At 37.8% G+C, this 22811-nt stretch overlaps 1 protein-coding gene across 7 annotated transcripts in view; it reads right to left on the bottom strand.

The window, feature by feature from the left end:
* CLCN3 (chloride voltage-gated channel 3) overlaps positions 1–22811 on the bottom strand; it is a 214988-nt gene that overhangs the window by 6000 nt on the left and 186177 nt on the right. For all 7 annotated transcript variants that reach the window (XM_057419238.1, XM_057419237.1, XM_057419236.1 and 4 more), the window contains 9 exons: positions 14840–14997; positions 12060–12159; positions 10165–10352; positions 9399–9521; positions 7883–8089; positions 6385–6465; positions 4614–5159; positions 3101–3287; positions 1369–1767 (listed from right to left, as the gene is read on the bottom strand). In XM_057419238.1, coding sequence (XP_057275221.1) covers positions 1369–1767; positions 3101–3287; positions 4614–5159; positions 6385–6465; positions 7883–8089; positions 9399–9521; positions 10165–10352; positions 12060–12159; positions 14840–14997 — 1989 coding nt within the window. The remainder of the gene's footprint in view (positions 1–1368; positions 1768–3100; positions 3288–4613; positions 5160–6384; positions 6466–7882; positions 8090–9398; positions 9522–10164; positions 10353–12059; positions 12160–14839; positions 14998–22811) is intronic.

Here is a 22811-nt window from a genome sequence, read left to right as displayed (position 1 = left end):
TTACAATGAATTTATTTAGATTCTTCTGAACTGCCTCTGCCTTTTCACACCTTCATCACTTGGGTGACAACAGCTTCCCTCCCCATACCTAAAACTTTTCACACAAGGACTCTCTTAAGCCAGACAAAATCCAAGACTAAGCAACTTGCACCATGTGATCTCAGCATGAGCAGCTGAAATGAGTCCTACCTGTGAAAGTGTATTATTAGATGAATGTTCTACTATTACCCCTTTAACTCTTAGGTAAATGCAAACTTAAACCAGTATGATGTCTGAATCACTTCTCAGTTTTGGATGCTTCTGTGCATCCTACGCAGTGTAATACTATGGTATACACAGTATTAAGAGCATAGGCAAAAGTTTTACTGAAGTAAACAGTGTTGTGTTCACAGAACTTTTGTGGTTTTAAAGTTTCAGGAGACTTCTGTTTCTCAAGTGTCTGTTAAAGAGATAACTGTCAATGTATGATTTTATGAATAAAAAAATAATAAAAGAAAAAGTAGTTTATGATGCAATTTCCATCACTGAGTTCATGCACCAGAAGTTACAGTTTTGTAGCGTTTCCTTACATAACAGTGATTTTTTCCTTTTGTTATGATAATGTCCTCAAAATCCACAGCATTTTTCTTAGCGGTGCACAAAGCACTGTCACAAGGGTCACACAAGTTCTAATACTCACCCAGAGAATGAGGGCCCAAACAGGGCTTGTTTGCTCATGTGCAAACTTCCCATTACACAAATTGAAAAGCAGAAACCTAAAGTAATAAATATTGCGCTTATCTCTCCGTAGTACAATTTTAGTTGTAACAACTGTCACAGAGAAGTGCAGCGTATGTTTAAATTTAAAAATGACTTGAACATTTTTAATTCCCCCAGAATCCTGCTATTTGAAAATGAGTATTACCCAATTTTAAAGAACAGTGTTAGTGCAGTGCCACCTGAGGAAAAGAGGTACTAGCAGGCCAGGCTGGATGAGGCTTTGAGCAACCTGGTCTGTGGAAGGTCTCCCTGCCCATGGCAGGGGGGTTGAAACTGGATGATCTTTAAGGTCCCTTCCAACCCAAACCGGACTGTGATTCATCAAAACCAACAAAAATACTGGACTAGATGATGTTTTGGCCTACTTCAATATGGTGTGGTTTTATGACAAAGAGATTAGTATTTTCTCCACTTCAAAGCTTGCCATTGAAGGTAGTCATATACCTCCATAAAGAAACAGCCATAAAGTCATATACCTCCATAAAGAACAGATTCTGCAGGGTATCTGAACCTGAAGTAAGTCTAGTAACATACAAAGTAAATTGTGTTTTAAGCTATAAAATCATTTAAATTGGTATATATAATCATGCAAGACTGTTAGATAATTACCTATTGCAATAGTTAAATCTCTTCTTAGAGCAAAGCCCACTAGTCTCTGCGATTCTTTTGACATAATAACAGGAAAACCATTATAGCTGGTTTCGTTGATCAAGTTTTCTATGTCTTCCACTGTCATATTATCCTGCGTCAGAACTGCTAAAGGTGGGTCGCTTCTTCGAGGTCGCATAACGTCAGCAGCCAGTGTTGTGTGAGTAAATTCTTCCTTTGCATCCAAGAAAGGATATCCATTCAGTCGGATGTGCGCCTCATATATGCCTTCCCTACCAAAGGCATCTCCTACCCACTTACTGGTCATGACTGCAGCCATTAGGGGCACAATATATTCCAGACCTCCTGTTAGCTCAAAGACAATAACTACCAGGGACACAGTCATCCTTGTCACACCACCTGCAACAAAAAAATGGTAAATGGTAGCCAGTAACATTCTGGTATCAAATAATGATGAATTCAGAATTTCCTGCCTTCCCATTGAGGACTACAAACATAACTTTGTCATTAAAGATCATCTGACACGCACCATTATGTATACTACAAACAAAAGCAGACAGGAAAAGTGAACAAAAAGCTGTCAGAAGTAAAAAAAAGAGCTTTAGTTCCTAGAGAGAATTAAAGGATTCAAAAAATATGTGCAATTATTTCATGTAAATTAAGAATAAAAGTGTATTTCTCCACACCACGCCTACGTTAAAAATATTGTGAAATTCAAGGAAATCCAGTAAGGTGAGAATATGGTAAAAGAATGGAACGAATGCACGGAAGTCACAGGTAGCAATTCAACAGCTATGTTGTCCAAAGGATGAGGATATTAATGCTGTTGTTGAATCATAAAACCTAAAGAGAATTCTGAGCTGACAAAAAGAAATGTCTTTGACAATGAGAGAAGGAAGGGATTGTATTTCTCTTTTGTTAGTACTCAAGATGTTTTTTCTGCCAAGGTTTCTCATGCCATATCTTAATTTAGGGAAAGAATATGTTCTTTCTTTCAATGCATTCAAAAGTGATTCAAGTTGAACTATTAAAAAAAACAAACAACTTCTCAAAAAACTGCATTTGTACCACTAGTTTACTTCATCACTCAAATGCATTTTACGTTAAAGAAAAGGTCTTCCTTTTGTAGAATCTGTACTAATAGATTTTAAGCTTAATTTCTAAAGCAATGAAGTTGTGAGGACAAGAGAAGGCCTTCAAAAAACCTGTCCTAGTTTAGGTGCCCAACTTCAGCCTCTTTCCATGAAGCTGACTTTCAACAGTTTGTAAATCAGACTTGTTAAAAACCCCTCAAGCTGGACTCCCCAAACCATCGGAAACCTCTGACAGTTTTGTCTGGATTATGAATCGCAAGAACTTTTTTTGCACATCGTGTAGGTGTGGCAGCTGATCATGCACCTCCTTGTAATAATTTCAACAGTACCTGACTTTGCAAATCCTCTACTTCATACATTTCATGAAACCGGTTTTTCAGACTGGTGTGGTCGATACCAAAGACAGAAAGCAAACACTGCTGTTTAAATGCTTATCATTTTAAATTTCACATGTTATTCCTCAGATCACAAGGATCTGAGTCTCGTGTAGAGATGTGAATGTCTTATTCTGAAAAGACAGAAGTCCATATAAAACGGTGTTCCAAAACTGCACATTTATATCTCCTTTCATTCCTTAACCACTATTTTGGCAACATACATATAAGAAATCAAATACTTATTTGTTACATTTTACTTACCTAAGCATGCAGCAGCACCAACCATGGCATAAAGACCAGGCGTAATACAGTCAGCTCCAACTTCACACCACTCCTTGAAAATGAACCAGTCATGGTGGTAGTAAGCCAGCTGCTCCACTGCAATTCCTACAATCCTTCCTGCTATTGCTCCAATTGCCATGCTAGGTATGAACAACCCAGACGGAACCTGTAACAAAACCAGAAGTACTGCTGTCATGCTTACGGGAACATACCTGATGCATCATTTTACAAGCTTGGTGTTTTTCCAAGAGATACAAATGCTCAAACTGTCAGATTAGAACCACCTAAACTGACCTTGCAAGGTTTGTAAAACTTGCAACTATTGATACCTCTGATCAATTTCTGGCCTATGGAAGACTAGCATTTAAAAGACACACCAGATTTCTCTTACCCATTGACTAACGTGGAAAATAACTTCAAATGACAGACTGTAACATCTTCTAAAACATCAACACATAAGAAACACAATGATATTGTTCTATCAGTTACAGAATGACAGAATGGCTGTGGTTGGGCCTGACCACTCCAAGTTGTCTATCTGTGCTCAAGCTGGGTCAACTACAGCAGGCTGCCCGGGACTGCAGCTAGTCAGGTTTTGTGTATCACCAAGGATGGAGTCTCCACAAGCTCTCCGGACAGCCTATTCCAGTGTTCAACCACTCTCACAGTAAACAAGTGTCTTCTTATGCATGCAGTTACATGGAACAGCAATGTAGACTGAAAAGTTCAATAAAGCCAGTTTTAACACAAATCCTGCTTAATGAACACATTTGTGTTAAGACATGACTGATAATGACGCAGTTGCAAAAGCCATGAAGAGAGCCGGACAAGACAGAAAATGAAGGCATGACAGTTATATGTCATTCAGAAAACTGCCACAGCTTGGAGAGAAGCTGAAGAGAGCTCTAAAATGAACAGAAAAAAAAACCATGCTGCTTTGCAATGGAGAAGAAATTCCCATTACAGTCACAGGACCAAAGCCTGCTTTTTAGTCATGACATGCAATGCTGGAAAGTAAAGAAACTACCATTGGCTCCCTTGGACAGTCTGCAGTAATGATATCCATACAATACATGAGGAGAGAAGATTTAAAAAACCAAAACTACAAGCTGATCAAGAGGTATGGTCTTTTCTCCTTCCATGTAAAAGGACTAGGAAACCCGAGTGGTTATGTTTGTGGTTTATGTCTCTCAGATATTTTAGAATCATCCTTACTGCTGAATCGGGCCCATACAAACAGCCATCCATGCACCCCGTTACTGTTCCCTATTAAATTTAGGATGTTTCTGTTCAGCTGAGAAAAAGGCTTATATACTGTTTAATACTGTTTTCTACATTACTTGCCTATTAGTCAACAACAGAAAGACCTTTTTAAAAAGAAATACACATTAAGATTTCTATACACAAAACTACTAACTTTGTGGATGGAAAATGAGAAAGGCAATAATTAAATTATCACAGCAGATGATCCAGCCACTGCATTCACACTTACCTTGATACCAAAGGTGAAGACTGTCATGATTATTTTAAATATGAGTGCTAAACACAACTGCCATATAGCTGAATAGACTCCAGTGCCTGCTGGACGGTCAGGAATATCATCTACTATTTTGCTCGCATTCATGTCATTTCTGTAGTCACACAGGGAGGAGGATTCTAACGGCCCACAGTCTGTGAAGAGCTCTTTAATAAGCTCACTGGTGTTTAGCCTTGTATATGGATTAGGAAATGCAATGACAGCTGTTATTGCTGCAACAATAATAACCTCCAGGACAGGATACTTCCCAAATTTTGTAGATTTGCGCCGACGACACCATGCAATATTTGCTCGGATGAAAAAAGCTCCCCAGAGCCCACCAAATACTCCCAGAAGAATAAAAGGAAGCAGTTCGAAAAGGTACCAAGGAGTGTGATATTCCACATAAAAAAGAACTAGGCGGCTATTACCAAAAGGATTGATGGACCTTAAAACAAATGCAGCTACTAAAGCAGCAAAAAATGATCTCCATAAAGTTTTCAGTGGGAAATAGTAACTGACCTGTAAAAGGCAATACATGAGAATTATTAGTGATTCAATTAAAAATACTGGAAAGACCATTTTATGTATGTTTTACAGTACTGCTACTGACATGGTAAACGCTAAAAACCCAGTGCTCTTACATTATCAGTTATTATTCTCAACCCTTGGAGCACTGGCACTTCAGCACATACTACATCTTTTAAAAGCTTGACAGCAATTCATACTTACATCAATACTAAAGCACTAATATAACCACTGCTGTTTTACGACTGTTAGGAAATAATGTGTAGTAATTTATGTTTGAAAGCTTCTCTGTTCGTAAGTATCTCTTCCGAGCATTCATGAGAACCAGACTGTGTACTAGCTGCCCTCTCAAATTTCCTGCTAATGCTGTTTCATCTCCATTCAACCTACAGTGAAAGGTTTCTGGCAGATGTTATTTTTATGAAGTACAACTAAAACAGAAGAAAATACAATCCTTAAAACAGAACTTGTAATTTCATACTTTCAGCCCCACACTGCCCAATTTGAATTTCAAAAGAATTTTCTTCTGGAAGTGTTTTTTTTGCACCAACTGAATTCCTCAAAACCCCCATAGGATACAGCAAAATTTACACAACGGGATATTTTGCTTCCTTTTTTTCAATGTACAGACTTTTAGTTTTCTTTAAAAATGCTGATGATCTAAATAACGTTCTTGCGTACTTTTAAAATAACTAATGAAAACTAATTTAACACAAATTTCTTGGAGAAGAGAGTTTGGTTGCCTTGGCAGTCCATTTTATGGCATAATTGCCTTTTAATAATTAACGTCTTCAATTATCGTTAGTGCCTGAAACTTTGAGAGAAGTTTAAAAACTTGCTTCCTACAACTGTCAAGCAGGTTTCAAAAGCCTCCTTCAAAGTGGAAAAAAAGAAAAGAAAGAAAAGCCTGATTTTTTTAAATACACTCCTACAGTGAAAACCAGCTGGATCTCTATCTGTACGCAAACTGTAATTATTAACTGACTCAACCCTTCTCCAGAAAAAATATAATTGAGAACAAAGCAAAGCTGACATTCATCCAAAGAAAAGAAACGGTATCTTTAGGACTTTGTTGGTAACAAGACTGTTGACTTTGAAAAGAAGGTCCAAAAATAATTTCCTTACTAAGAAAGACTCCGCAGCTTAAAGGAGTCCAAGATTATTCATGCTGAAGAGATTTTTTAAAGTATCTATCCTTCAGTGCCACCTCTTGACATACCTCCTCCAGACTGAAAAGGACTCCACCAATTGGGGCACCAAAGGCTACAGATACTCCCGCTGCTGAGGCAGCTGACAACACCTGGAAAACAATGGTGAGGGAGTTTTTTACAGTCTGTGAAATGCTTTAAACATGAAGACCAGAATCTCATTACATTTACCAATTTCTTCTGTATTTCTATCACGGACTCACAGACTTGCTAACAGAAAAGCATCAAGTACATGTATCAGAATGCTCGTAAACTCTGGCCAGTCACCGCAGCAGCCACTGACCAGGTAGGAGCCATAACTAAGCCAAGGACACTGCTCAAAGCCTCCTCAGAATAGCACCCAAAAGAGTCTATACTTCAGTATGAAATTTCTGATATCTCATTTTCAAGAAACTCTAGTAAGCTTTCCCTGGACTAAAACAAGGAATTCCACTGTGTCATAAATTAAACAAGCGGAGCAGAAGAGCAGGTGGGACAAACATGGAACTTCTTTTGGAGCTCAAGAGGAAAAAAGAAATTGTATGATCCCTGAAGCAAGGTCAGGCTTCACAGGAAGGTTACTGAGCCGTGATTCATATATGCAGGAAAAAAGCCCACGGAAGGCCAAAGCTCAATTACACTTAACAGAATCCCAGAATACAAGGTTGGAAGGGACCCCAAGGACCCAACATTGAAACCAGCCAGTTCTGTGTCAAATAAAAAAAAAAAGGGGGGGTGGGATTTTTTAAGTACATTAATAGCAAATGGAGGTTTAAAGAAAACACTGGACCAATACTTGTTGAAGATGGTCATCTGACTAACAGGAATTAGGAAAAAGCATAGGCATTCAATGCAGTTTTTGCCTTAGTCTAATAACACTGACAGACCTCGGGCTGCCCAGTGCCCTGAGTCAGAGGACCACAAGTGCAGGAACAGCAACTTTCCATTTGTGGACACTGAAATTACAAGGGACCAGCAGTATCACCTGAATGCTCATAAATTCATGGGGCTTAATAGGATTCCTCCCAAGTCCTAAAGGAGCTAGCGGATGTTATGGCAAGACCCCTCTCGATCATATCCCACAGGTCTAGGGAGTCTGGGCAGGCTCCTGCTGACTGGAAACAAGCCAACGGTATTCCAACCTACACGAAGGGTGCTGAGGGAAAACCCAGGGAACTACAGACCTGTTAGCCTAACCTCAGTTCCTGGGAAAATTATGCTGGGTGCTACTAAAAGGCATTTACAGAATAATGCAGTTATCAGGCATATAACTAATGTGCTATCCTTCTATAAGGATCCACACACCTAGTGGATGTACTGTCTTTTTATTTAATAAGGCTTTTGATACTGTCCCTCACAGCATCCTTCTGGACAAGTTGTTCAGCTGTGGGATGAACAGGCTGGGTGAAGAACTGGCTGAATGACAGAAGACTAAATACTGTCTTATAGAAAAAATATTGTCCTTTAAACAAACCAGTGTAAATACATAGAAATGCAATACATTCTAGAAATGCTTTTACAAGAACTTACCTCTCTTTTTTTAGCTTCATTTGTGCTGTACTTTGGAAAGAGGTAAGAAAAAATATTCCCACAGCAGCAGGCAACATGTACCAAGGGACCCTCTTTTCCTAAACTCAAACCTGATGCGACAGCCAAGACTAAAGTAATTGTTTTTATCATCAAAGTCCACTTCCCCAAATAACCTCTGATGATGAAGCCACTCAAAATAGTTTTTATCTGGAAGAAATAAAAAATATCATCTGTTATTGTATTCTGCTTTCTTCAGAAAATAATTAATTTCATTACGTTAGCTACTTAAGTTCAAAAATAGCCTTTTCATCAAATGGCTACCTTTATCACACTTTAAAACGTATTCATATTGCTACATTGAGTCCATCTGGTTGCCAGAGGCTTTCCATTTGCAACTTATTCTAAAACACTGTACAATAATATAAAACATGATTATCAATTACATTTAGCGGAAACTTACTCTGCACTAGCTTCTAAGACTGCATTCATTGGTTTATGACATAACTTACATGCAAGTTGGAAAACTCCCAAAGAATAAACCTGAAAAACTACACTCAAGATCATCTATTGTAGTAATACCACATTTGCACCCATTTTACCCCTCTCTGTTTTCTCCTTATGTTTTACCATCTCCACATAAAAATTTACCAGTAGATTCCTTGACATAAGGGTGGAAAAGATCAGGCTTTTTCAAACAGAAAAGATGTGCCACTTGTCTAAGGTATTACTTTGCCTAACAGTGTCATATTATTACCCTGGAATACATGCCCAGATACAGCAAATAATATAGTTATCACAGGAAAGGACAACCTGTCTATAAATACAATGTACACAGAACACTGGGCAGCAGTGACTAAAAGCAGAGATTAGCTAAATTTGGAAACCAATTTAGAATGAAATCTCTTCTGGAATAATGGCACAGAATTATTCCAGGCTTATTCAGAGACAGGATTTGTCCTTCAACTTCCACAATACACATACATAAAGAAGTATCTACAGAATTACTAGACTGATCAGACTTTGTGTTTTTCCCTCCCATTCTGTGTATAGTACAGACAGCAATTCTAAAACCAGTAAAGTTTTGAGGATATTACACATTTCACTGTGATTGATGGTGTGATTTTGAGTTAAGGCAATTAAAGCCAGTGCCACAATACATCAATTGCTGCACCAAAGGAACCAAATTCTGTGAATGAACAGCTACTCTCTTATCACTGTTGGGCGGGTAAGGATTTGGGTCAGGTTTGGAAATCACTCTTCAGAAGTACACTCTCTTAAGCTAAATGTGTCCTTAAAAAGTAGTCCACCCAGAAGCAAGCAGCAAAATCTACAAACTCAGGAGATTCTCTGAAATTTGGAGTACTTTTCTCAACAACAATTAGCACAATTAGATTATTTCAATTTGAATACTTGTATTTCATCAAAGTCACAGGGCGCTCCCTCTTGCCTTCCCTCTGACCCTGCAGGAATTTTCACATCAATATGAAACATCTACAACATATATATTAGATCTCACCTCAGGTATCCCTGAGCCACAGGCATAGGGAGCAAATACTTTCACCAGAGAAACTGCTAAGAAGGCAAAGCTCAAAGCCCAGAAAATGTACATAATATAGTTCATTATGTACGAACCCGGACCCTAAAAACAAAAAATCAGAATATAAATTTGAGCAAAATCACCACATAAAGTAGCCCAAAAGTACCCTTGCTGCATGTACACTTACGCACACATTTTGAGGGATGGTAATTATTACCAAGCCAAGAGAGAGTTTTGTTTGAAAAGCATGAAGTCATGACACACATCAGAAAAGACTGGCTTATACAAACTAGAAAGTATTCTAACACTGCACCTTAAACAGAAAAAGTAAACAGCACAGTCTGGGTTTTATTTATAGTTATTAGCTGCTAAAATCTACTGAACACCAGGTAAATATTCTTTATTTTAAAAAATGTGGGGTAAAAAATAAAACTAATCTATTCTTAGTTATCACAGAACTCCACAATTTTTTTTTTTTTTGTATAGCTATGATCAGGAATAGAAAATCTTGTGAAAAAAAGCTACAGTTCTACAGTATCATAACTTCCTTATCTCTGCAACACTCCAAGCACCCTTGCAGTGCATGGAATGCATATTTACACTATAATCTATTTAAATGCTAAAAAATGGAGCAGACAGTACAACCCAAATCTGTTCAGTACCATTAAGCTTAAGAACATTATTTTTCTTTCCATGCTGAGGCAAGCTGTTGAGCAAGGCCATCAAAGAACAGGTATATACTTACTTCTGCTTGCCCAATTATTAGTTCTGCCCACGTTTTCCACTGTGGACATTTATCTCTCTCTTCAAATGTGGTCTCATTGGAACCCCAACAACACTGTTCATGGTTAAACCACAAAGCACTAAGGCAAATGCCTTCCTTTAAGTCAGTCATCCAGTCAGCAGCAATGTCAATTAATCCTGCCAATGCCCCTGTCATAGAAACAGCTCTGTATTAATATTCTGGTACGCAGGAATAACACACACAGCTAAAATGAAGAAATGTGCTGCTATTAACTGATGTAAATTTAAGTTACAGAAAACCTAAACAAACAGACATTTAAATATTACTGATTTGCAGGAATATTTGTGATCCAGTAAGATTAGGATTTGCTGAAGGATCTATAGCACCTTGTGCATTTCCTGAGTCAAATGCATCTTTGATTTTTCTTTGATTTTTCCTATGCCAGTTCTCCAACAGTCCACTGAAACTAAATAATAAATAATTCTTACCTTACCAACAATAGTTTTAGAACAACATAAATCACCAAAATAAACACTGATGACATTCATGTGATCCACATAAAAAGACTACTGAATTCTGTAACATGGGGAGGGGAAAAATGAGGAGACAGTACAACACAAATCCATGCCCTAACCTTAAGACCACTCTTTTTAATTAATTCTTACTGCAGGTAACAAACAGTATAAATACTTAGCAGTTCCTAACCTCAAAGCTTAAGAAGGATTCTGTATTGTACATGCAGAAAGCTTGCTGAAGAGTCCCCAAAGAATAGGTAGCAGTATACTGAAAAACTACTTCTAAAGTCAGTATTTTTGTGAACATGTACAACTGTTAGTTATAATTACCTATTTTTAATGTATTAATCACTACCAGAAATAGCTGTATAGAGACAGCCACAATTTACTTGTGTAGTAGATTGGTAGTAGAAAATTACCTCTGATTTACTAATTCATATTTGCTAATCTTGACAGACCCTCAGTTTGAGATCCTGGGCCAACTAAAGTCAAGAGTCAAAGGCAGTATTTCAGTAGGACAAAATTTCATCCAAATTATTTAAAATTACATAAACGTAAGATCTTACCATGACTTAAATCAAGGCTGACCAATTTAAGATTCACTAGACACATTCAACAAAAAGCAAGAAACTGAAAAACCTGGAAATGTTCAGAATTTGCTCTTTGATGCTCAGAAACATAATAAAGTACTTTTAATATACATAGCAGCTTGGGGGGTAGAAGTACAACACAGCACATTCCCAACCAAATTATCATAAGCAATTTACAGTAATTACACACTCCCAGATTGAACATTCAGAGCTATATAAACACGCTAAAACTTTGCATATATATTAATTTATATGTGATTTGTGAAAGTGATTATGCATATATCTAAGTAGTAATTATACAGTTACCATGCTATACTCTGCAACTAATCCAGGGACTAATCTGCTAGGGGAAACCAAACCGAACAAAACATACACACACAACCCACCACCCCCCCAAAAAAAACCAAACTCATAGCTGAAAAAGCAATCTAGATCAATTAATACATTTTCACAAGAAATCCCACAGGAAAACAGCACAATTTAGCAGAAAGGAAAACATCGATCTCAATCACACAATTAAAGACCTTTGATAAGTAGGTAAAAGGTCAGTAACTCTGAGAAACTCTCACTAAATTCAGTGCCAATTTTGTTTCCCTTTTGATTAGTAAACCCGCCCCTCAAAACACTAAAGCCTGTAAATCAACCTTTTCCTTCCCAACCTTTTTCCTTCCTTATGGTAAGCAGTCTGAACCAGCTCTCATCCAGGTTGGGTGGTAATGCACACATGAAAGACGCAGTAACTATACTTGCTGACAGATGTAAGAAAGAAACCCTTTGGTTTTTAATTTACCTGATGCCAAACCAGTTAGTGTGACTACCAGCCATCCTGACCATGCATCGTACAAACTTTTTGTCATCTCCCATGCTGATTCTTTCTTCTTGCTGTTAATCTGCAAAGAGAAATCATCATGTATTTGTATGTGTTTCTGTAATATGAATAGGAGGAAAAAAGTAAGTATGACATACAAACTGTATGATGCAAGCTACAGGTAAGTAGATCCTCTCTTTAAACTACATGCACTCTCATTGTATGTAGTGTTTTACAGCTTGGTTACTCAGACATCAAACAACTGACACAGGAAGTAAATGTTCTTCATTTAAAAATCTAAATACCAGAAAATGCATTATTAGGGTAAATGAACAATTTACAGGATACATATCTAAAACATCTAAAATTGAAGAGTTATTTCTCTCCTAAAACTTATTTTTTGCTGTACCTTAAATAAACAGGGTAGTGCTAATAAGCTATTCCATACAATTCAAATTCCTAAGCTTCAATTCCAAATATATATATTTCTGTATTTGTCTAAAAATCACACAAAACATATACTAACAATCACACATAAACTCAAAAACTGGGTAACTACACAGTAATACTTCTAGACAACTCTTACTAATGACATCTAAAGTTACTGTACTAAAAAAAAATGGTAATTCATATTTTAGCCTGATTTCCTTTATGCACTTGGCTGAAATTTGTGCATAACTTGTTTATGTTAAACCTTTATGATGTAATTGGATCCTATTATTATGACTTTTTTATACTGTAAAAGGGGGGGAGACAGTATGTGCAACAAATAGGGAGAAAAAAAGAAAAAGCCAACCAACAAAGTGCAGTATTAGACAAGGTAATCTGAAAAAAACCAACATTCCTAAAGCACTCCTAAAGGGCTGGAAAGGACCTTAAGATCATCTAGTTCCAACCCCCCTGCCATGGGCAGTGACACCTCACACTAAACCATGTCACCCTAGGCTCTGTCCAGCTTGGCCTTGAACACTGCCAGGGATAGAGAATTCACAGCTTCCCTGGGCAACCTATTCCAGTGCCTCACCACCCTTAAAGTAAAGAACTTCTTCCTTATATCCAATCTAAACTTCTCCTATTTAAGTTTGAACCCATTACCCCTTGTCCTATCACTACAGTTTCTAATGAAGAGTCCCTCCCCAGCATCCCTATAGGCCCCCTTAGATACTGGAAGGCTGCTACGAGGTCTCCACGCAGCCTTCTCTTCTCCAGGATGAACAGCCCCAGCTTTCTCAGCCTATCAAATAAATAAATTTTATAGTTTCCTCTGAGATTCTCAAACTTTTTTCTTTTTTAATAAAAGTTGTTTCTACAGTAGCATGTCTTTCAAAAACTCATTCCTTCTTCTTTCTACATCTTTGATTACATACATGGCCAGAGAGTCTCCTGTCATTCAGGACATATTTATAAATTTCACAGTAGTCCTGTGGCTATAAACTGAATTGTCTTGTCTGACTTTTCTGTCTCAGACATTAAACTGCCTAAGAGCTTTGAGACTTCACCCCAGCCTGTTTCCCAGGATTTGGTCAGGCCCAGCATGTTATCCAAAGGTATATCCACTGGACACTGACCTACACACCTGCAGTGTAAAGACGGCACTGTGTTAATTACTGCTTTGACATCAAATGGTAAAATGAAGTATTCCACGGAAAACACCTTCTTAGTTTTCATTAAAAGCATTCAGGCAAGGTACATGTTCTCAGATGCAATGTCCAAGTATCACTCTTCCTTAGAAAAGCACTAGATAGTGTAATTGCGGATGTTTTGTTTTTTAAACTAGTGTAGGATTATTTTTTTCAACCATGTCAAAGTAAATCAGCATATACACCCTACATTTGCTTCCACAAAGTTAAAAATGGTGTTTCCAAAGAAAGCAGAATAATGCTACAGTGTTGTACATGAAGGAACCTCTCCTCTGCCCCTCTACACACAATTCAATCTTTATTAATTTTGATAAGTTAAAAATATTCTAGGAGAAATCACATCTCCAGATCTGTTCTGGTTTTAAGGTTAGTTAAGGTAAGTATCCCAGAAGTTTGGCAGTAAGGTTCTAAATAGCATATTTCCTCTTAAAATTCTGTTAAATAAATTTATTACATGAATGACAGTATCAAGAATGTTACTGACTAAAAAACCTAGAGTCCATTTCATGAAAGAACTCATTGCAGAGTGCACTGATAAAGATGAATGGTCTGAACTCTCAAGAAATCATGAGACAAGAAAAGCAAGTTCTGTGATGGGAGAGTAGAAAGGACATTTAATATACATACTGAGGCTACTTTTTTGTTAAGCATATGTACACCAATATAAATGTTTTAGGTGTGAGAATTTTCACTTCCCATAATCCAAACAACCACCACACTACACTGCATTAGCACAGATACATTTGTCACGATAAAAGCAGCACACATCGGTGCTTACTTTTCTGTACAAGTATTACCATAAGCACTGTTGTACTATTACAAATACATCTACACTGGAAAATCGCCTTAACTATACTAGCATGAAAAAAAGGCAGTAATGTAAAAGTGTCACCTGGATGACAGAGAGCTCTTCACGCTTTAATTAATTACCATTTCCTTTCCAAGTTGTAATACCGGTGCAGGACTGCAGGTATAAATGAAAAGGTGCCTTTTTAATAGCACTGTAGTTCTACCTAACGTAACCACTTGGTATGTAAATATTGGTATGTGTTCCTGGATCAGACCTGAATTCTAAAATCCAACAAAAAACATTTTCCAATTACTGTTACTGATCTTAAGTACCCGTCTATGCCTTTCCCTGTCTTTGCACTTCTCTCGAACCCAGTCAATGGTATGGAAGTCATCGTATGTTCCTACTCCAGGAATTGGTTCATCCAGCAGATCCAGTAAATGTGTTGAACTGTTGATATTTCCTCCATTTGTCATTGTATAATGAGTTCCTGAGGCAGAGAAAAGGCAGGAATTAATTAATGCTGCAATAAACAAAGTATTCTAATGTTCACAACACTACTGCATATAAAATTTCTGAACAACTAGACACTTCCCATAATATGTGCATTTTACTTCATGCAGGTCTCTCCATGTTTGATGTCACTATTCTTTTCTGTCACTTATCTGCAGGTTAAATGAATGTACCAGTCAAAGTGGGTTTTTTACTTTGTGTGCAGATTCCAGAAAAACTTCAACAGAACAGCAGCTCTGACACACATTTAACTTAAAGTTTAGTTCAGTTTATAAACTACCAGAGGAAAACCTCTTTGTAAAAAGGCAAACCCAGATGATTATATATGAAGTTCACAGCACTTCCGTAAGCCGCTAATTATTTTTACATAACCGCACCACTGATTACCAATCTTTCCTACATGTCTAATTCAAACCCAAAATACATTATCAAAAGATTATCAGTGCGGCTAAAAAGTAACAGAAAGCCAAGAAAATATTAAAAAAAAAAACAACAACAAAAATTTCTAATTTTACTAAAAATATATGTATATTGTTTATGGTTTTGATGGGAAAAATTCAAATTTTTCCAAAATCGAAGATCTGCATTTTATTTCTCTTTCTCTGGTATTACCTGACAACATGGCAGTAATAGGTATGACCTCATTAGAACAGTTGTTATCACAGCTTACAACCATTTTAGCCAGTTGGTGTAGCGGAAATTCAGTCATCACGGATCCCAACTCTGTGGGTGCTTCATCCCTGGCAGTGTTCAAGGCCAGGCTGGATGGAGCTTTGAGTAAACTGGTCTAGGCAAAGGTCTCCCTGTCCATGGCAGGGGGTTGGAAACAGATGATCTTTAAGGTCCCTTCCAACCCGAATCATTCTATGAGTCTATGATTGTATAACGCACAGAACAGGCCTCGGTCATGAAAAGTTAGAAATACTGTATAAACTGTCTTCTACTAATCCATCATCACCAGCTAGTTCCTTCACAAGCAGCAATCATAGTAACATCCCCAACAGTATTTTTTTAAGTGATCAGAACAAGAGCAAATACTAGGAATTTTTCCCTCTTCACAAGCAATCAAGAAAGTTTTTGGGGTTTTAAGTTTTTAAATGTCAGCAATTCTGTAATACCTTAGCTTTTTTGAGCTCCTGTGCTGTATTTGTAGACCCCAAGTATAATTTTCTGCTGGATGGTTGCCTAAATACAGCATGGCTACCATTTGCTCACCCAACACAAACTGCTCCTGCAACAGCAATTGCTACAAAGGGAACATCTATAACGAGGTTAACAGATAATGATTTAAAGAGCAATTACTCTCACTTGTTTGCCTCAGAACAAAATAACGTGGCAACAGCATATGGCATACCACAATAATCTCTGTTCTTAAAGATGTGGGCTCAGGTGGCCAAGACTTCTACCAGTTCACTCTGATGATCTTCAGTTCAGACTTCTAATCAGTTCACAGGCATTAGAATTCATTTCACTAGACTGACCCACAGATGGCTAGAAAGGTGGGGCAGGGGACTGAGTTGGGTTTTCTTGTTTGTTTTTTTTTTTGAGTTTTCATAATTGCAAGCTCAGCTTCTAAGTGCTGTCAGCAGGTATTTCCAAATTATCAAAAAAAAAAAAAAAAAAGATTTTCAAAGTGCCTATCTGCAAATTTCCAAATACTGCAAAAGCCAAGTTCACCAGCACAAGCTTTCACCAACAACGGCCAGACTTATGCACAGGTAAATTGTGTCTTTTCCCTTTAAATCTGTGAAGTCTGAGATCTAGCAGAAGCAGTGTGGCATCTGGCATTATATTCAGACCCAAAGGCGTGCCTCAGCCATCTACTGCTTGAGAGACTTCATCTATGCCTGCTGTGGTTACTCTGACATTTTCTTAATGGTGAAGACAACAAACACACAAGAAAATAATACCAAAATCCTGTTAAGAATAAACACAATCTTAAATTTTCAAGACACACAAACTAATGTTCATTACATATACACATAACATATAGAAAAGCTTGAAAGTCTATTAAGATTACTCTTCTTTTTTTCTTCTAATCTTAAAGTAAGAGAATGCAAATGGATGAAAACAACTCCTCAACAATGCTAGTAGCATTCTCTCATAGACAGCTAGCCTGGTTGCTGTCTTTTTTAATACTGTTTTTTCCTCAGTCTATGCCATACGGAATTTTCCTTCATCTATTGATCATAGATAAGACCTGTAAATCTCTTCCCTGCTAGTCTCTCTTAAGGCAGATGCAAAGAAGCATTACCTATGGTTCCATTAATAAAAGGCTAACAACAACAAATTAAATCAGATTTGCTAATACAGGTGATTGTGAAAACCTTGCTTTAGGGTAAGGGTTTCAATTCTCTTGCCATTTCCAATTCTCGTAACTAGAAAAGAAGTGTAAGATGCATGTCTGGCTAGCTGAAAGAAAAAGCTGATCTTATGGAAGAGGTGGTAACAAAATTCATATTGTAACGATTAGTTTAGGTATCAAAATTGAAAGGATAACGGAAAACATTATGAAAATGTTATTTTTACACGAAATTAACCTCCTTCTCAAAGCAATGGGACATATATTAAATTCAGCCACAGTTTAATTATTAATCTTCTACAAAGTTACAATGTGAACAAGCAGTTTCCTGAACCTAAGGAAAGGAAAAACTTGCCTTTGTCCCAGGGGAGTTTTATGCCCTGCTATATATGAAGAAGTACCCAAGCTATAAGGAACATGCAATCCTACGCCACAAAAGCAAAGGAGAGTTGAGAGTTATAAATATATCACAAACAGTAAGATACGACGTTATGCATATCAAGGTGCTGAACTGGAATTCTCTCCAGGGAAACCACTGCACTAGACCTCAAGCAGAACTTTGAACAGACTGCAAAGAATGGTCATTGCCTGGATACAATAAAAGCCCCAAATGAAACTGTGCCATGTTCCTACTTTGTCACCAAATACTGGAATATAAATGATTACTGTATGATGGGGAGGAGACAGAACAAGATGTGAAGCTGAAGAGGTGGTTTTGCTGAATACAGAGCTGCCAAGAATGCCTGATGCAGCTGAGTATCTATAATCTCATACCGAGAAACCCTGCGTCAGTGTGTGGTAGAAATGCTGCCCTATAGAAGACCATGAAGAGGACAACTGTACAAAACCCAGTACACTGTATCTAAGATGAACACGTCTGACAGCAGTGGGAAGAGGACATTCTCCAGCTAGTATTATGATCTATGAAGCAGGAGAATTTAAGCAGTATACCTTTACCAATACTCAATACTTTCCTAAACTTCCACTTTTTTCTTCCCTTCCTTCTCTAGTATTTCATGCAGCAAGACGCTCCTTCCACCTATGACGAGAATGATTCTCATCAGCATGAACTGGCATTTGTTGCCAATTTCATCACTGTTATTAGATTTATTTTCAACTCAATAGATTTTGTTAGAATCCTTACCATAATATAGATTTCTCATCACATTCTAACCTCCAAGCAGGAAATCATCATTACCCTGAAAAACTGCAGCATTTAGCAAATGCAGCCTTCTAGACATTTCCAATATTCAGAGCGTATTTCTCCTTCCTTCCTCCCAGCCTTTCCTCGTCTTCAAGTTTCAAGACTCATTCTCAGGCTACAACTCAATGCAAGTGCTTTTCATCAAAATCCAAGCTGCCTTAGTCTTTAAAAGTAGAAAAAGTACCGAGCACACAAGGTATACAAGCACAGCCTCTAGCTGTGGTAAGAGAACACCTCCAGTTTCTGTATGCACACTTGTGAGCCATTCTACAGCTGTCAGAAAATGAAGTCATCTTTTTGGTACGTATGAGTTTGCTTAAGGCTTTATTAGACTGGGAAGCTGAAGTGGCAGGAAGAACTTTCATTATTATTCCAAACTAACCCATGTAACTACAGGGAGGGAAATACGAATATACTGATCCTTTCAGAGGCTCAATACAACTCACAGAAATCCTTACAAAGTAAATTAAACACAATCTTTCCAGGGTAGCTAGAATCCCTTTATTAGCACACTGTTCTCCAACAGCATCTTTAACAATCCTGTATTCTCACCACGTAACTAGTGAGCTGCTGCAATCACAGACTGCAAGCTTCTAGACAATAAAAGTCTAGAAAAAAAGACAGAGAAAAGAGATTGTCTCTTTTAGGTGGTTCAGTCACTGTAGGTCTTGCCTGAATTGCCTTCTAGGAAAGCAGCTGACTTTTGTTATCCTTCCATGCATGTAATTCCAACCCTTCAGTACAATCCTTCCTCAGCAATCAGCTCTGGTAGTGCTGAAGAATTGCTTCAAGTGAAGTTGTTAAAAAAACCCACCAAACAGTAGAACACTGTACTTTGGGACACCTGACCAGAATGAAGTACAGCAAAACCAAACAAAAATGCTACATGGACAAAACCGGAATAGAAATAGCAGATTCCAACACCATTGTTGTTGGTGGTTTTCTTTGCGTTTTGTTTTTTTTTTTTTTGTGAGAATGAAAAAATACAATCAAAAAATTGCTTGAGAGGACAATAGGTCTGACAGAAAAAGTAGTCCGTACCAGATTGCTCTCATTCATTTCTCTCTGAACATGAAGTTATAGTGCATGTTAGCTCCCAACACTGACCCAACCGCCTGCTTTGCTTAGCTAGTCCCTCCTGACATAAAGCAGGAACACAGAAATTACAGAACTAATATTTTGCTATACATACACAAGCTGCTTTATGTATTATGGATTCCTCCTTGCCTTATGTCCCCCCTAAGGCAAGGAGGATCTCTTCTTTCATATTCTATATACATGCCTCATACAAGCAGTCTTTAATCTTGATTGATGTTGGAATGATGATAAACATGACAAAAAGCTGATTTATGTAGCATTTTTCAGGTGCCATGCACAGCATTTTCAAAGGCTGCCTCACCTGCTCTAGTAGTGATCTCCTACTCCTTTCTCCTTTTGCAAATCAGTAGTTTCCTTTCAGATTTGAAAGCTACCCTGGGCAACATGTAGCTGATGAAAGTTGTGGATTTTAAAACTACTTGGTAAGTTTTTAGCTAATTCATTTAAAAAGAAAAAAAAAAAAAAATCACATCAGCAAGGACTTACCACCTTTAAAACACGAGCAGACCACTAATGACTATTCAGTATAGTTCGAAAAATTTCACAATAAAACATTCTAAAACACTAACAAAGCAAAACATGAGTTGCTGACATCCATACACTGTTGCACTTTTCACCTCTTAGATTTTATGGAACAAATCCCCAGTGAAGGAACCTAGCAGATCACAAAGATCTTTGGGGCCCTACTATCCTGTCCCTGACATGAAGAAATGAAGAGTCAGTGGACCTCTGTTCTCACTTCTCCTTGATGTTCTCTCTTCCAGGGAGGCAGTGGGTTTCACACACCCTACAATTTTAATTAGATAGCTTTCACTCTCTACGATTTTAAAAATCCCACTGAAAGTACACTTAAAATACCTTGAGTTAAAGAAGTAAGGGAGCTAGTGCTTCAGTTAATCTAAATACAGTTTCATGCAAGAAAGGGGTTTTGCAATATGTTTGATGTTCCTGATTCCAGCGTAACTGTTTTAAACAATCCCTCCCAACTCTTTCCTTGTGTGCAGCGTTTTTTCTTACATAAATAATGAGAAACATCAAGATTTAAGAAAAATGCTGCATCCTAGGTAACCGAATGATGCACAACAGATTTTTATGTGGCTCTCCATCAAGTGAGCATCTGAATAATTAGCCAGTATCACCAAGAGAATAAATCCACACAGTTGCAGCCTCCATAGCAAATAAGGTACAGAACAAAGACACGAATATGCTCAAGGGGGTAACTAGAAGAGTTAACAAGAGACAGTAATTTCGAGACACAGTTTAAGAGCCCTTCTATGCAACACATAATATACATGTTATTATTATACGTATAGGACGTATATTTTAAAGACACCACTGTGTCAAACTGAGCATATATGAGCTTAATCCATTGTATGAAATGAGACATAATCACAGACTAAGGCTGACCTGATCTGCTGCCACCCAAACAGGAGATCTTACTCCCCCTATTTCTCCCTGGTCCTGGTCACATACTCCCACTCTCCCCCTTGGATTAGCTCTGTCACCTTTGGATCCGACTGCACAGTAAACCAAGCAAACATGCTAATCCAACTAAGCAGATGAAAATACCAAATAAAAGATCTACCATTATATAGAACAAATCAAGCTTCTGTGCTGTCAGAGGAGAAACAGCCAATAGGAGAGCAAGAACTGAGAGAAGAGGTAGGGAATGACAAGTTCACCCTCTTTCACAGTAACTGTCAGACTAGTTATACTGAAATACATAAATGCACCCTTGGGATCTTGTTAGATTTTAATTACATCTTTCTGCTGGAAACCATTCAAAACTTCTATATAAATATTAATATCCAGACATGATACAGTAATATCCATTTCATAGAGCTCAAAACTCCCAAAGGTGGCTGTGTCTGGAAACACTTCAGAGTTGTGAACACAACAGATAAACAATGTCGACATTTGAGTTAGCAGCAGAGCAATAGTAGGACCAAATTTCTCAAAGGTATTTCTCTACAAGCTACATAATTGCTAATGCTTACAGCAAGAATACCCTAGTTTGCTGCTGCTCACATATCTATCCCTTTTTCTAGGCAGTGCACAACCACACAGCAGTCCCCTCAGCAGCCATCCTTCCGGCTGGCAGCAGTGCGTGTTTCGTTTGTGCTACTCTGAGCACTGTGAAAGGAGAAGGGAAAAATAAATGCACCTCTGAGAGTGAAAATGAACCTAATCAGTTTATACCAAAGGCTGAAATAAGCTCTCCCTGACACGACCATCCAAACATGCTGAGTGTTAAAATCAGCAGGGGCTGCAGCTCTGCGGAGGCCAGATACTAATCCAAGGCTTTGCTTCACCCGTGTGTCCTTGGGTATTAGGTGGCAAGGGGAATGGAGGTGGGGAAGCAACCTGAATGCAACTCACATCATAAGGATCATTTACGCGTGTAACAAAGAAGATTTGTATACAGGAGATATGTGCTAGTGCCTCTGCTGCTTTCTGTCTCCCTATTCAGACATCAAAATACAAGGCTTTCAATTAAAAAAAAAAAAAGACAAGAAACAGTCATCAGTTATTTCAATTTGTCTGTAACTGCTCAAAAAGAGTCATTAAGCACCGTTGTCTTTCCCTGGCTAGAAGCAATTGTTAAACCTCAGAATCAGGAGCACAGCACACCAGGCCAGAGTGCCATCATTCACTACTGTTGATGATCAAGAATTTTAAAGTCTTTGTAATCAAGTAATACATTCTTCTGCATAACTATGAATTTTCAGCCTCTCCAGTTGGCTCTTCTGAACTGCATCAAAGGCTTACAAGCACAAACTGGTCTCTGTGCTACAATAAAAATGCATACAAAAATTACAAAAGTATATACACATGAACTGAAAAAGATCAGCTAGAAAAACATCGGATAGGTGGGAAACGGGAAAACTCAGAGCACACTTTGAAGAACAGGATAAAAAAAAAAATGCTTTACCAAAGTACTGAATAACAAACCCCTCCTCTCCGATTCTCCTACCAAACAAAAAAATAAATTCTGTGTTTACAAATAACCCTCAAAAAAGCAGGAGTTAAATGAAAGTTGAATATTAGCACCTCAGAGTTAAACCAAGACTTTTAAAGACTTGAGTCTCTACTGCAAGTGCACAGGAGTCTGAGAAGGCAGCAAAGCAAAGGTCAAGTACTGCTCAAGTACTGTTATCAGACAGATAACCTGTAGCTACCTACAAAG

This window comes from Pezoporus wallicus, unplaced genomic scaffold, assembly GCF_028554395.1.
Source record: "Pezoporus wallicus isolate ANWC-B61680 ecotype Strahan unplaced genomic scaffold, APGP_CSIRO_Pwel_v1 contig_2384, whole genome shotgun sequence".
NCBI lineage: Eukaryota > Metazoa > Chordata > Aves > Psittaciformes > Psittacidae > Pezoporus > Pezoporus wallicus.
This window is presented reverse-complemented; position numbering and strand designations above follow the sequence as displayed.